General features: G+C 39.2%; 1 protein-coding gene across 4 annotated transcripts in view; it reads left to right on the top strand.

The window, feature by feature from the left end:
* Positions 1-14,904, top strand: part of helz (helicase with zinc finger) — a 56,150-nt gene that overhangs the window by 30,954 nt on the left and 10,292 nt on the right. For all 4 annotated transcript variants that reach the window (XM_069714061.1, XM_069714060.1, XM_069714063.1 and 1 more), the window contains 7 exons: positions 1,484-1,602; positions 3,359-3,504; positions 4,420-4,567; positions 6,932-7,115; positions 8,218-8,446; positions 9,673-9,988; positions 14,085-14,130. In XM_069714061.1, the coding sequence (XP_069570162.1) occupies positions 1,484-1,602; positions 3,359-3,504; positions 4,420-4,567; positions 6,932-7,115; positions 8,218-8,446; positions 9,673-9,988; positions 14,085-14,130 (1,188 nt within the window). The remainder of the gene's footprint in view (positions 1-1,483; positions 1,603-3,358; positions 3,505-4,419; positions 4,568-6,931; positions 7,116-8,217; positions 8,447-9,672; positions 9,989-14,084; positions 14,131-14,904) is intronic.

Here is a 14,904-nt window from a genome sequence, read left to right as displayed (position 1 = left end):
GCAGGCATTTGTTCAAAGGCTGATACCAAAGAGTGAACGTTGCCTCAAATCAAACTGCTCCACCTCTTTTCTTGCCAACCCATCCATGTTTTTGTTGTTTGTTTACTCTTTGACAATCCCTGAGTTTATTTTGTTATTTCCATCTTGTCACATTTCATGTCTGTATATACTTTCCTGTGGAAATGGTGTAGCTTTACAGGCTGTTTGCTGGTTGGTATTCAGCACCTCTCTCCCTGCTCCAGCACTCATTTGCCATGCTGTTTTATCCCCTTCCCCTCATACTGCCGAGCACCGTTTGAGCTTTTTAAATCAGGGCTCGGCTACTGTTCAATCCTTTTCAAAATGTCCACAAAACCTTGTCTTTGGTTTGCAGGACTGTTTAGAAGAGGGAAAGGAAAGCATTTTTAAAGCCCTCAACGAACACAAAAATATACTGTCTTTTAAGAATGGTATGGGGTGCAGGTGACTTGGCTTTTATTGAGTCCTCAGTATAAAATGCGCCCATCTTTCTCCTCACAGAAGTTGAAAGCACTGTTACTGCTATGAATGCATTGTTTAGATAAATGAAAAGATGTGAAGCAACATAATGAGATGGTTGCATTGTGGGATCAATATGATAAATAGCTCATATAGTTAAACTTGAAAAAAAAAAAAAAAAAAAGCAGCGACTGGTTTAAAAATCAATATTAAATTTGTAGAATCATTGATTAAAGAACTACATATAAACTCACATTTCAAATATTTTACCCTTTATTCAGCATAAGTATTACATCCTCTACCATCTTAAAACTTTAGATGGGCTATGGAAAGTTTTATGTTCAACGTGGGTGTTTTAACTTAACAAATGCTACTGTTTGATTTTTTTTTTCCCTCTCTCCCCAGGTTCCATTTATACAGCTCTTGTTTTTGCTTCAGCGGTGACAGTTAAATTGGGCCAACACTTTGACATATTTGTGCAATATTGTTCAGTCAAAAAAAGCTCAAATGGTATATTTTCCTGTTATCCACAGGATAGTTAAGTTAGCCTTGTATTACCAGATCCAACGTTTCTTTGCGAGTAGGCAGGGTACGGCCATGCTCCATTGGGGATTGTTTCCACTCATTGCATCCTAAAGGGGGAAGATCTCTGATTAAAATGTTACAACATCGTATCAGCCTGTGACCAGTCGGCCTTGAACTCCATATGATGTATGTTGTTTGCCGGACCCCACCCAGCTGTAAACGATTGACTCCCCCACTCGTGGCTGAGCAAACCTTCACAGAAACAGGGTTTCCAGACTGTAATCATGGCAAAGACTGACATTTTCAGTAATATGCGAGTGGAGCCTGGTCACAATTGAGTGTGAAATAAAAGTGTGCCATTTTGAAGCAGCACAACTGTGTACATTGACCATATAATGTATTTCCTTTTATATTTACGATGCAAAGTAATGTTACGTATGTTGGTACGTGAGTAATGATGGTGTTTTGTCCGTTTCGACAGGGTTGTTCAGTCATATCCTGCTGGATGAAGCAGCCCAGGCCATGGAGTGTGAAACCATCATGCCTTTTGCTCTAGCTAGCAAGACCACCCGCATCGTGCTGGCTGGAGACCACATGCAGGTCAGTAAAGAGGCAACAAGGGCATTGACCAAAAATACTAACAGAATTCAACTTTAACTTTGTCGAAGCTGCAAGTTTTGCTGGTTGAAAAAAACAACAACAATATTTCTGTGCTTATTTGTGAATCACCACATAATGCAAGTGCACATTATAAGTGTTGGGATCTTTCTCTCAGATGTTTCAAGAGTTCTCTTTATAAAAGATTTCAAAATACATAGTTAGAAGGGGGACGTATCATAGCAGCAGGCAGCAGCTGTGACATCACGGAGAAGTAATAACTCCATTTTCACTTTACTGTTTATTAGACTCTTTTCTTACCTTCTAAACTAAAAAAGAGCAGACACTGTGGAGCTGCAGTTTTAGAGCCCACTTCAACCGCAGATAACACAAATACAAACTCGCGTCAGTCAAGCTTTCTAAGCCAACACAAGGAATTAAAACCTCATCTCCTCGTCTCCTAGTTTTTAGACAGCGCACAGGATTACCACGAAGAAGTGGATGAAGATGAGGAAAGAGTCTGCCATGCAATAATTGCTTTAATTACTTGATCTCTTTCTCCTGTTTCTTGGCGCAAAGAACTACGGGCTTAAAGCATAATGTTCACCTGTGTGTTCATCTGTTTCTTTCTCAATCACTGTCTCACGCTTTCCTCTGTCTCCCCTATATAATGTGTAGCAGCTTATTCACTCTGCAGGACAAGGAAGAATGTCTCTCTTTATATATCTTTGTCTCCTTACTCTGTGCCTTTTGCTCCCACTACAACATGTCTCCGTTAAGTGGTGTAAAGGGCAATTGAATTGTCAATGAAAGGGAACATCTCAACTAATTAGGTTAATTGGCAACAGATCAGTAATATTATCTGGTATAAAAAAGAGCTTTTCAGAGAGGCAGTCTCTCAGCAGCAAAGATGGGGAGAGGTTCATTACTCTGTGAAAGACCGTGTGGGGAAATGTAAGAATATTGTTCCCCAACGTAAAATTGCAAAGAATTTGGGGATTTCATCATATACAGTTCATAATATAATTAAAAGATTCAGAGAATCTGGAGAAATCTCTGTGCACGAAGGACGAGGCAGAAAATCAATATCGGATGGCTGCGACATCGAATTAAAAACGGACACAAACCTGTAGTGGAAATCATTGTCTCAGAACTGATATGATGAGAAAATGATAACCGTGTGATCTGAAACTAGCAAAGACACTCGTGTTGCACTTGGCGCCGCTTTGTGCTTGAAGCAAGGTAGAGCCCAGGGCTGTTTGTTTAACAGACACCACATGGAAGAGAATGCAAGATGCACTGGGATGAGACACAACTTGAAAGTACCTTTAGAGAAGAGATAAACGGAACACAAATAGTCGTCCAGGCAATTAAAGGAAATTTGCAACCACGCCAAATTGGCAAACACTTCAAATCTACTACTTTGCTAATTGTCAATCAAGTCAAAGTCAGTCAGTCATTCCATATGTTTTATGAGATGAGGGGAAAGCCGGTGCCAGGTCTAGGTTTTGGATCGGCAGCTAACATCATTTCAGCTGAAGCTGCACGAAGTGCCAAATGATTCTTTTTTTTTTTTTCATTACAGTCAAACACTACCTGCGATTTCACGTATTAGCATTGCATAGCATTGTTTGGTTTACATTGGATCATATGGTTTGACGCAGCTGTTAGACTAGAGTCAGTATACCAAATTGACCCGTGTCACGCTTTGAACTAAATTTGCTTGTCTCCTCTTCCTCCATTCTCTGCCCCCCTGCAGCTCAGTCCATTTGTGTACAGCGAGTTTGCACGGGAGCGTAACCTGCACGTGTCGCTTCTGGACCGACTGTATGAGCATTACCCCCCTGAGTTCCCCTGTCGCATCCTGCTGTGCGAGAACTACCGCTCCCACGAAGCTATCATCAAGTAGGTGTGAGCCCTCAACGCTGCCATGTGTGGAAGCTCTGGGGGTAGATAATAATAATAATAATAATAATAATAGTAATAATAAACTTTATTTGTACAGCACCTTTCATACAAGAAATGCAGCTGAAAGTGCTTCACCACAAAATAATTACATGCAGTGTTTCACATAAAAACAGATATAAAGGAACAATTAAAAATATAGAAAAGAAATTAGATAAAACAGATAAAATGCACAAGAAGGAATGTAAGTGGAAAATGTCAAATTTAGCAATATGCATTAGATGCTAAAAAGGTGGAGGAGAAGGAGGTGGTGGGGGGTTGTTGTTATTCATTAATAGCGACAGTGGAAGGCAGAGTCTCTCCAGGGAGACATTGATAGTGTTGCAGTGTACAAATACAATTACAATACCTGGCTGGGTGTTGGGTGTCGGACAATTACAGGCAATAGTAAACACAAACATCCGCTATCTGACACGGGGAAGGTTGGGGTAGAGGGTGTTTCCGGCACTATCCGGACTGAGTGTAAATCCTGCTGCCTATTCAGACGCAGTTGCTTGTATTTTATTTACAATAAAAGTACCTACATACATTAAAGTAAATAAAGTATCACCACCAAAAAAAATTATGTTACGTTACCACAAATACTGGATAGTTTACACATTGTATCCATGAGTTCTGAAATAAAAATGTTGTATTGGGCACCACACTTTATTTCTTAAAACGCCAAATATATGTTGACCGATCTGTCATTTGGTCCCCACAATAGTTTGGTTAATAGATCAAACTTTCTCCTATGCTCTAACACAACAGGTTGTATTACAGGAATGCATTTTAATAACACACGCTCTTGCGCAAAGATACTCCATATTAATTTTTCCCTTTTTGTTTGTTATTTTTCTTCACGTCTTCCTAAAGCTACACGTCAGAATTGTTTTATGATGGAAAGCTCATGGCAAGTGGGAAGCAGCCCTCCCATAAGGACTTCTACCCTCTGACCTTCTTCACAGCCAGAGGAGAAGATGTCCAGGAGAAGAATAGCACTGCCTACTACAACAATGCTGAGGTATGGCCTACAACATATCTACATTCATGGCTTCACTTATTTTTCAGTCACGTGTCTCGCGTGCTTCTGACAGAACCGACGTCATCCTATGTTAGTCAGTGGAAACTGGTCAACTATTGTGAAAACAAGTAACCACATTTGAGTAAATAAATTCATATTTGGCCTCAACAAGTTGGTTTGATTTTAGCACAGTTTATTAATATGTGTGAAAGGAATCATTTCTTTGAGCTTTTTAACTTCATATGTATGATTGTTGGGCTTTAAACCCCACTTTGATATAGATATTACATTACATAAAACATTTTAATAATTTGGATCAAAGTTTGGTCGACTGTCTAAAGCAGTCACAAGTAGAGTGATTAATTAAAAGTGATCAGCAGATTTGATCTGGCCTCATCATTATTCATTTGGAGCACTCGCCGTCATTTTATCGTAATTAAAGATGAAATCCATAAACCTAATTATTAGATCAACTAAGATCTTTCATTTGACACTAGTGATGCATGAGTCACTGACAGTTCTAGCGATGGATTGGTTCCTCTGTAGATTCACTTGGTCGTGTTTATTGACTGTCTGTGGCCTCTGACCCTTTGCTCCAACCAATTAATACATGGGTGCCTCTGGATTTTGCTCCCAAACTGTCAGCAATGCCAAATGAATTACTTCCTGTCTCTTTGATACAGCAGCCATGTCAACACGTTAAAAACATCATCATAATCTTGGGGAATTCAAATGCATTGAAAAAACAAAACAAAACAAAAAAACATATCCATTTGTTTGTCTTGTACAAGTGTCTTTGTTTTCGTTTTTTAATACTTTAATATTTTATTAAGGTGTTTTGTTTTTTTACAGCCAACAAATCCCTTAAAAATAATATAAAATAAAAAATAATTAACCATGCAATTGACAAAGAAAGACCAGGAAGAAAAAAACACATTAAACAAATAAATAAGTAAAAAAAAAAAAAAAAAAATGCATCAAAACAACCATACAACAATCGTGTCAACCATAAATTCAGCCTAACAAACATATCAAAAAATATATTCAGAGGGTTCAATACACAGGGTTTCATTAAACTTGTATCTAGATTTACATATTGTAGTGGCACCCTGCTTGAAGAGCAAGTGTACAAGTGTCTTTGATGGGCTTAGCTTCAAGTAGGAGACAATATTGTCATGACAGTTCAAAGCCTCCTGCAGTATGCCTCAGCTCTGAAAAGAAAAAACTGCTTGTATGACCAAAAACAAACAAACAACAAAACCATCGAGATTCAAAATAACAAGTCTCCCACTATTAACTAACATTCAGGCAAATTTTAAAACTAGCATGAAACTCAAAATTTGCTCCCATGGGAACTTGTCAATCTCAAATTGAACTGCAGCTGTGATATTAGACCTTTAGGTCAATCAATCTAAAGGTCCTTATTCGGAGCTTTTGAAGTTCCAGGTCATTCATCAGTGTATGGTTATTTAGCGCTGGTCAGCCTTTGTCTCTTGCTTTTACCGCACGTCCACTTTCATTAAGCCGTATCCTTTTATAGACTTTGATGCCTCGCTGCTGTACAGAACATAAAGCTTCCTTTGTTCTTCAAATATTGTATCCCCCACTGTTGCCTTTTAACCTGGGTTGAATGCATCCCTCAGTCCATGACTTCCCACTGCTCTTTGCAGGTCAGAATATGTGCAGGGATCCTGGTGTGAAGGCCACATGGGTTTTTCCCAAAAAGGTTTAAAGATACTTCAGACAAGCCAAATGTTTTATTTCGTCTTGCAGTAAAGGAGGGTAACCTGACTGCTGTTAAGATGGCAGAGATCAACTATGAGGATCTCTTTATGCAAATGTTTTTCTGATCAGTCATTACTTTAGCAAGATAATGTTAGTTCACACATCCTAAGGTTGGTGCTCGTAAAATAGATAAATCAGAAGACTTCTAAATGCACTACATGTTCAAATGCCGAGCAAAGAGAGGTGATATGCCAAGTGTTGCTTAATTCAACTGGAAAAACTCCCTTATCACTGTAATCATAATGGATAATTATGAAAGGCAAAGACTGTTGTAAATATAATTTTAACCGGGAAGTATTTTATACATGTTTTTTTTTTACATGTTTATTTCTGTGTGCGGTATTATTCAAATGCATCCCGCAAGAATGAGATACTTCATGTTACCATTCAATTTGTAGAAATCTCTGTTTTGTAATGTTCTTCTGTTTCCTTTCAGCCAGATGTTGAACTTGCTTGAAACTAAAGCAGCTAAAAAGGAAAAGTGTTTGTTACTTTGTAACGGTAATGTCTTCAGTTTCATTGAAATGGTCTTTTAAAAGGCCATAATTTAACGTTTCCAAACCCTGTCCATCTGCTCAGGTGTTTGAGATTGTGGAACGGGTGGAGGAGTTGCGCAAGAAGTGGCCGGTGGCCTGGGGTAAACTGGATGACGGGAGCATCGGGGTGGTGTCACCGTACGCCGACCAGGTGTTCCGCATTCGTGCTGAGCTCCGAAAGAAGAGGATGCATGAGGTCAGCGTGGAGAGAGTGCTCAATGTCCAAGGTGAGAAACCAACATGCCCACGCTTTGTGATTACATCTACGTGACTAAAACTACAGTAAAAAAAAAAAAAAAAAAAAAAAAGTGTTACATTAATGAACCACCATATTATCATTTTGAGATCACGCATCCGGCACATGCAAATGACAGAACACGTATTACACATATTCAAAGCCTGTAGTAATTAGCTGTTCATTTCAAAATTATGAGAAAATTGGAAAAAGGCATCTAAGGTCTGGCGGTAAAAAAAAAAAAAAAAAAATGCAGAGGTTACAAACAAATAAAACAAACAAACCTAAAATCTTGAGTCTCCAAGTGCCTCATTAATAATTCTTCGTGAAGCTTGTCTCCTTCATTTCTGTGTGTTAGATGATAGCGTCTAACTGCAATCAAAATGATGCTAAAATGAGAGATGCATGACCCTAAAGACGAATCCCTACAGTCCTCCACTGCACTTTATCAGTGTTCATGCTGTACTTCATATCACCAAGTCGGAGTAGAGTGAGGACGTACAGTAAGGGTTTCTTTTCCCCCAGTCTCCCCTCTGCTTCAGTTCCATGCAGCTCCCACTTGTGTTGCATCCAGCTGCTTTCTGCAGGTCATTAACTCCCTCATGAAACATGTTGAAAACTGCAACTCGAGTTGGTTCGTCGAATTTGAATTTAACACGCATGGACTGTGCTTGTTTGTGTATTCTGTCAACAGCCTCTAAAAATTATAAGAAGATTGATTTGTCACTATTTTTTTTTTAATCATTTTTTTGTTAGTTTTAGCAAATGTTCTCCGTGCTTTATTTGCAGCAACATTTTAGGATGGCATCTGCGTCAGAAAACATCAGTCAAACAGTTTCCACTGAAATCAAATGTAACGAGAGCTAATGGAGAAATCGAATATGTCCGAGTGTTGTGTTGTCATTTTGTTGATTTATTTTCAGTAGGCGTGTGTCAACTGTGAACTAACTTTTATCCTAAATTAGTTCAGCAGAAAGGTTAGATAGAAAGTTTCTAAGATGATCTTTGCTTCTTCATTCAAAATGTTATCCAGTTTACGTGCTCGCCAGTGTGATTAGAAACGTCATAATAATAATGAAACCAATTGTTTGCAGGTAAACAGTTCCGGGTGCTGTTCCTCAGCACGGTGCGCACACGACACACCTGCAAGCACAAGCAGACGGCCATCAAGCGTAAAGAGCAGCTGATTGAGGACTCGACGGAAGACCTCGACTACGGCTTCCTATCCAACTACAAGCTGCTCAACACGGCCATCACCAGAGCTCAGTCCCTGGTTGCAGTTGTGGGAGACCCCATAGCACTGTGCTCTGTAGGGCGGTGCAGGTAAACCCTTTTAACCATAGTTTTCAATGCTGTGACGTAGCAAGACTTTATGATTAAAGTCTAATTTACAATTCATTAATATTTGTGGGATTCTTGTGTACAAATGGTCTTTGTTTTTAGCTTGTGTTATTACACTGCATCTCATTTGATATCATTTCCTCAGTCCGGTGCGCCTTTGACAGATGTGTGCATGAAATTACACAAGTCACAGAAAGTCAAATCGATTAGATGTATCAAAGTTATTTAGTGATTCTGACCAGTTTGTTCAGGTTAGGTGTGGTCACCTAATTATTTTCATCCACACACTGAGCTACCATATAGTTCCATACAGCCATGAGGCTGCCAATCTCTTCCTCTATTTGACTCTGTCTGGCCCACCTCTGTAATTGTCTCCATGGCAACCGTGTTTTGTCTATGGTAGTCGCTGCAACATGTCAGGGATTTTACTGTTTGGTTGTTTGCGAATGTCAGCCTGCAGACACGGATTAGTTAAATTGATGTGTTTAAAAAGTGTTTAGATGCAGCACTCTGGAGTAGCTCAGGGGAGTTAAAATGCACTAAAAGGTAAATAGAAAAATCACAAAAAAAAAAAATTCAGGTTCTGCATTGTGAATCAGTTTTACAAAGTTAACTGGATACCTGACGAGCTGCAGGTAGTCGGACAGGGTGAAAACAAATTAGCCTCAAATGAGAATTGTAGTTCTTATTTTCTCTGATTCTCAGATTTTTTTAAATAACCTTAATTACTATTCTTGTTAATATTATTTTTACCATCAATAAGAATTGCCATCAAAACCAGTTGGCCTTACTGTCAGTTAAGATTCATTTACAGCTCAGTGGGCCAAAGATTGTTAAAAATCAAGATGGATTTGAAACAGTAAATGCTTGGGACAGTTTGCTGTTGTAATGCAAAAGGCCTTTACCGCCACATACTTTTAAGTACACATTTTAAGACTTAAAACTAGGATGCTATTGTTATTTATCATGCCTATAAAAAGTATTGTGGTACAAATGTTAGCACCTTTATAGTCCAGGTTTTAATTTTCCTTTTTCCTTATTCCCCCCCTAACATGTGCTTTTTCCAAGTTAGTTTTGAACTGTGTTGATCTCTTATATTCAGCGTTTAAGGATGCATTCATATGTATGCTGCCAGTGGGGAAAAACATAGAAGATAATCCATTAAAACTTCTCTCAATCTGTTATTTTCTGTTTTTGCCCCTTTCCAGAAAATTCTGGGAGCACTTTATTTCCATCTGCCACGAAAACTCGAGCCTACATGGGATCACCTTTGAGCAGATCAAGGCTCAGCTGGAGGCACTAGAGCTGAAGAAAACCTACGTCCTCAACCCACTGGCCCCGGAGTTCATCCCACGAGCCCTCAGGCCAATGCAAGGACACCACTCGTCTTCGCAGGCCCTCCATCCGCACCATCACCCACATCCTCAGCATGCACAGCCTGCCCCCAACAAGCAGGGTCCACAGCAACAACAACAACAACAACAGCAGCAGCAGCAGCAGCAGCAGCAGCAGTCACCCCCTAAGGTAAGGTGTTTCTCAGTAGGGAGGGCGCAGTGGAAGGCCTTACCGTTTCCATTTACCTCTTTCTCATTCGCATTTTCAACACGTGTATTAAACAATACAGACACTAAACAGTAGAACAGTACAAATAAAAAGGTGCAAGTCGAGGTTGATGTCATCAAATCAGTAGAAATGCAAAACAAACAAACAGGTGAGATAAAGCAGTGGTTCCCAAATTCGGGGCCTTGAGAACAGCGTCTTGTATATTTGTTGTACATTTAACCACATTAAACAAATCTGTAACATGTGTATTGACTACATTTTATGCTACATTTTCCAATCAATAAACATCACTTGAACCAAAACCTGGAACACTCATGACAACATACGGTCGTCGGTTGTCATGGTAACACAACACGCACACGGAAGGTGTTTCAGGGGCTCAGCTGTAGGACAAATTATAACCGTCAGAGCAAGCAGAGAAAAGATTTGACAGGGCAAACGGACCATGTCTGAGACGACTGAATCCGAGCCGACTAACGAAACTAGACTAGACCAACAGACGAGTTTTGGCTGCTTGTGGAAAACTGACATCTAGCTCTGTCTTTACCTAACATCGTACAGGTGTAATCTGGGTTTCTCATCCCTGATAAACATGCAAAAAAAACACAAACCTGTTTTGGTTCTATTTGTCGTTGTTCACCTAAAATAGAAGCAGGGAAGAAAATGTAAGAAATACACTTTACATATTGCCGTGTTTAATTACATTCATTGTTTGTTTTCACTTGAATATTTATCTGTAAATCTGCAGGTTCCTGCTGGCTTTTATTGGGTGACTAACAATGAGTTTATTATTTATCTCGAGGTTGATTTATTTTATGTTTTAAACTGAAATGTGGGTGTAAGAATATGTTATATTTTATGTTTGGTGGCTCTGGTAATTTAAATGGTCAAGCTCAATCTTGTAGGATTTAGTATTTTAATGTCATATATAAGGTAACCACTTATTGGTTTGTAGAAACAAACAAAATTATCAGACAGAAATGGAGTGCCTCTTGTTTTTCGAAAGAGAAAATGATTAAAAAAAAAAAAAAAAACTTACATATGCGAGCACAAAGCGCCTATCAATTCAAATGACTCAGTTTAATTTTCGCTGCAGGAAATCATTTCACAATTACTCATTTCAGTCCCAGAAAAGAAAACAAGACCAAAACAAAAACACAAATAGGAAATTGGCATTGCTGCTTTCATGGATGGATCTGTTATTTGATTGTTTAGCTCAGGTTGAAATGTCTTTCTGTGTGTGTGTGTGTGTGTGTGTGTGTGTGTGTGTGTGTGTGTGTGTGTGTGTGTGTGTGTGTGTGTGTGTGTGTGTGTGTGTGTGTGTGTGTGTGTGTGTGTGTGTGTGTGTGTGTGTGTGTGTGTGTGTGTGTGTGTCACACTCTCTCTGTGTGCCTGTGTGTGTCTCCTCACTGTGTGCACTGAGGTAAAGGTTAACGAAATCACCACAGCTGCCAACCTGCTGCCGTCACCCACTGGGCTTAATGAGCTGAAGCTCCGCTGTATCAGCCGGCTTTAGAGACAGACAGACAGACAGACACACACACACACACACACACACACACACACACACACACACACACACACACACACACACACACACACACACACACACACACACTTCTATCTAACGCCAAAGTCATACAATGCAGTTCACAGCTATACAGCGTACACAGATTTGATGCTACCACTATACAAAAATAGTGTTTCCATCAGTGTGTACTGCTCGGTGTTAATTCACAGTAAAGTGTCAGACCATATTAGGTGTGTCTGTACATGACAGATGCGCTCAAGGTACAAACAAAAGTAATTTATTAATAACGAGTAATTCTCCAAACATTAAAATGTGTCCTACAGTGGCTTATGGTAAAAGCTATGCTGCTGAGTTCAATACGGTTGCTTCAAGGAAACGTTTTCCACCTCTACCTCTAATAAATATTTAGCTTTTAGCTCATCTTGTAAGTAATTATGAAATTCCAAATTATAAGATTCAGTTGTCAAAGATATTATAGTGCCTCACAGCATCACTGACTTTTTTCAGCTGATCATCTGCTCTGAGTCATCGTGTTAATCAGCAGAGGACTTCAGAACAGTTCTAGTTTCAGCTGCTTGTAAAACTAATTTAAAAACAAAGCATGCAGCATGGTCATTGTTGGACATCCATTTTACCAGACACAAACAGTACGCTTCAGTTGATATCAGATTGTGTTTTCCTGGCTCAGATGGTGTTTTGGTGCAAGTGTGCAAGACTGTGACACTTGTGCTTAAATATGTCTCATTAAAAAGCTTTTTGCAATTTCAGCTTGTGTGAGGAAAGAGGATTTACAACTACAATTATCATTTTATAAAAAAAACCTATTTATTTATTCTATTCCTAATCCATCATATATTTTGAAATCGTAACCATTTTTTTTGTAGTTGGTACCAAGGAGAAATGAACTTGTTGGTAGTAAGTGGAGCTTTTCTGAGTACTTCTATTTTATTCGTTCGCTTGTTCTTCTCCAACAACCTCCTGGCCATCGATGCCCAGCACAATACTGCACATCACTGACAGATGGAACATGCTATTGAGAACAACACCACTACACTTCACCACTCAAAGGAGTTTTACACTGACACACTAAAAGCAGTTTTTCAGAGCTCGTTGTTGCAGCAGTGCATCTGTGATTAGATTTAATAACCACAGTGTTCGACTAAAGGCACCAGGTTCAGTCCAGTGTGTCAGTTAATGTTGCAACCTAAAATAGCAGCCAGGCGAAGCTGCCTCTGCCACAAAATGTCAGACCTCTGTCACTTTTAAGGAGGGGGGGGAGGGTCTCACTCAAGATGTATAAAATACATTCTGCACATTTGGTGTATTCTTACAAAAATATATAGTTCTGTCAATTTTTCTATTTTGGGAGTTTTATATTCCATTGCCATGCCAGCACTAAAGGTGCAATGTTTATTGAAATATTTTTGTAAGTGGAATAAAAGTATTTGATATCTTTCCTGTTGTATATGAAGGTGTAGTTTGGCTGCTCCTGAGCTCAAGCTGGCAGGCTTGCTATCTTACAAATGTAACCATGTTTTAGGGACCTGCACCTCCAGCAAATTGAGTCAGAAAAAAAAAAAAAAAAAAGGCAAATTGTTTACTTGCTTAACTCATATTTTGGTGGGTACCACGGCTGTGCCTCTCAAAGTGGTTTTAACAAAGCAAGGCTATATTTCTGAATAATATACATAATACTGGATTCCTGCCATGGGCCTAAAATCCTCTTTTGCAATATTAGTGTCTTAGTGTTTAACAATTGGTCTTTCAGTATTGTTACAGCATGTCGGCCCCGTTATGTTCCATTCTGTGTCGAGGTCTTGTGACCATTTTTCAGGGTGTAGTTGCATTCACTGTTTAAAAAAAACAACAACAAAAAAAACTCTTTAGTTGATTGAATCTGTTGAAGTTTTGTTTTTTTTCCCTCCAGTTTTTGTACATAAAGAAAGTCTGGCTCCGCATGCCTGTCGCTCACAGCATCCGTTTTTGCTGCGTTTTATTTTTTATTTTCGTTTTTATTTTATTTAGTTCCAACAATGGCAGTAGTGGAAGAGCTATATGAAGCAGCATGAACAGTTGTAGCAACGCCAGAAAATAACGAGGAATCGAATCTGGACCAAGAACAATGCTTAAAAATAACAGAATATGTCTGAAATGTTCATTTACCAGCATGGCGTCACGCTCTTATCACATTGGGGGAGGATCTCTGTTCTTTGTACAACAAAAATCATCGAGTGCTCAATGAAGACGGGTTCGAGGCTGAGCTTGTAGTTTCAAAATGAACCCGAGATCTACGCTCACTAGCGTGCAGCGACTGGAATCAAACCATCTATTCACACAGTGACTTTGGTGTGGTAATACCAGGCTAACGTAACCACTTGTTGACCTAACGATTTAATGGAATCACCGTTTTCCTTGTAATATGACCAGTTGTCTACACCCCCACCCGCCCTTGCTGACCTTTTCTTCTTCATTTGCCTTCAATGGATTAAGTCTTGCTTCATGACTAATGATTCTTTTGTCTTGCAGGGAAAACATACCAACCACACAGAGCACCTTCCACCTGAAGGATATGGTGAGTGTAGACTACTGCCCATGTTTACTACTGTTGGATATAAAATCTATCATTTTGTCCTTTATATTGATGTAAAAGTATTGCGTGTAATGTGGTAAAATGGGAGATTTATCCCAGGAAGGTATACATTATAAAGATATGGACTGGCTTCAGAACACTTCTTAAACCCATTTAGTAGATCTCATTTTTGTAGTAGAAATCTGGCAAATTTCAAAACATAGTTTTAAAAGCCCCCCCATATCTGCTCTCTTTTTCACATCTGCGGACATAGTTGTTGTTAAAAGAGACAACTTGGTATTATAAAGAACTCGCAAGCTGTTTGTAATCACTGTTTCATCGAACTGTGTGAGGAGCGAAAGTCGACAGCACTATACTGTGAAACCAACTGATTTCTAACAACGGCAAAGTTTACACACAGTACAACCATGTAGAAGTGACTCCATGCTCATCTCCTATTTAACGGTGTTACGTGTACTCTGGTCAGGTTTTACAAGAAAGCAACAGTTTCTATTGTTTCATTTTACTGTTTCCCTCTACACATACAAACGCGCATCTCGACAGCTTAATATCAGACAGTTTAATGTAGCGGACCAGATGGATGCATGAATCCTGTGGCAATGAAAGCCATCAGAGCAACGCTGCATATAACAACACAATTTTGTCTAGAGGAAGACGGTCTGTTGGTTTCAGCTGCTTACTACTGTAAATGTCAGTAGGATTCATGAGGGTAAACTTTAAAAAAAAGATCCAATCAGTGAAAGTCATTTCTTTTTG

Source organism: Brachyistius frenatus, unplaced genomic scaffold (assembly GCF_029030835.1).
Source record: "Brachyistius frenatus isolate BFR_SWC_R1_liver_20210118 unplaced genomic scaffold, ASM2903083v1 Contig_125, whole genome shotgun sequence".
Lineage (NCBI taxonomy): Eukaryota > Metazoa > Chordata > Actinopteri > Embiotocidae > Brachyistius > Brachyistius frenatus.
The sequence above is the reverse complement of the archived record's forward strand: the minus strand, read 5'-3'. Positions and strand labels throughout refer to the sequence as shown.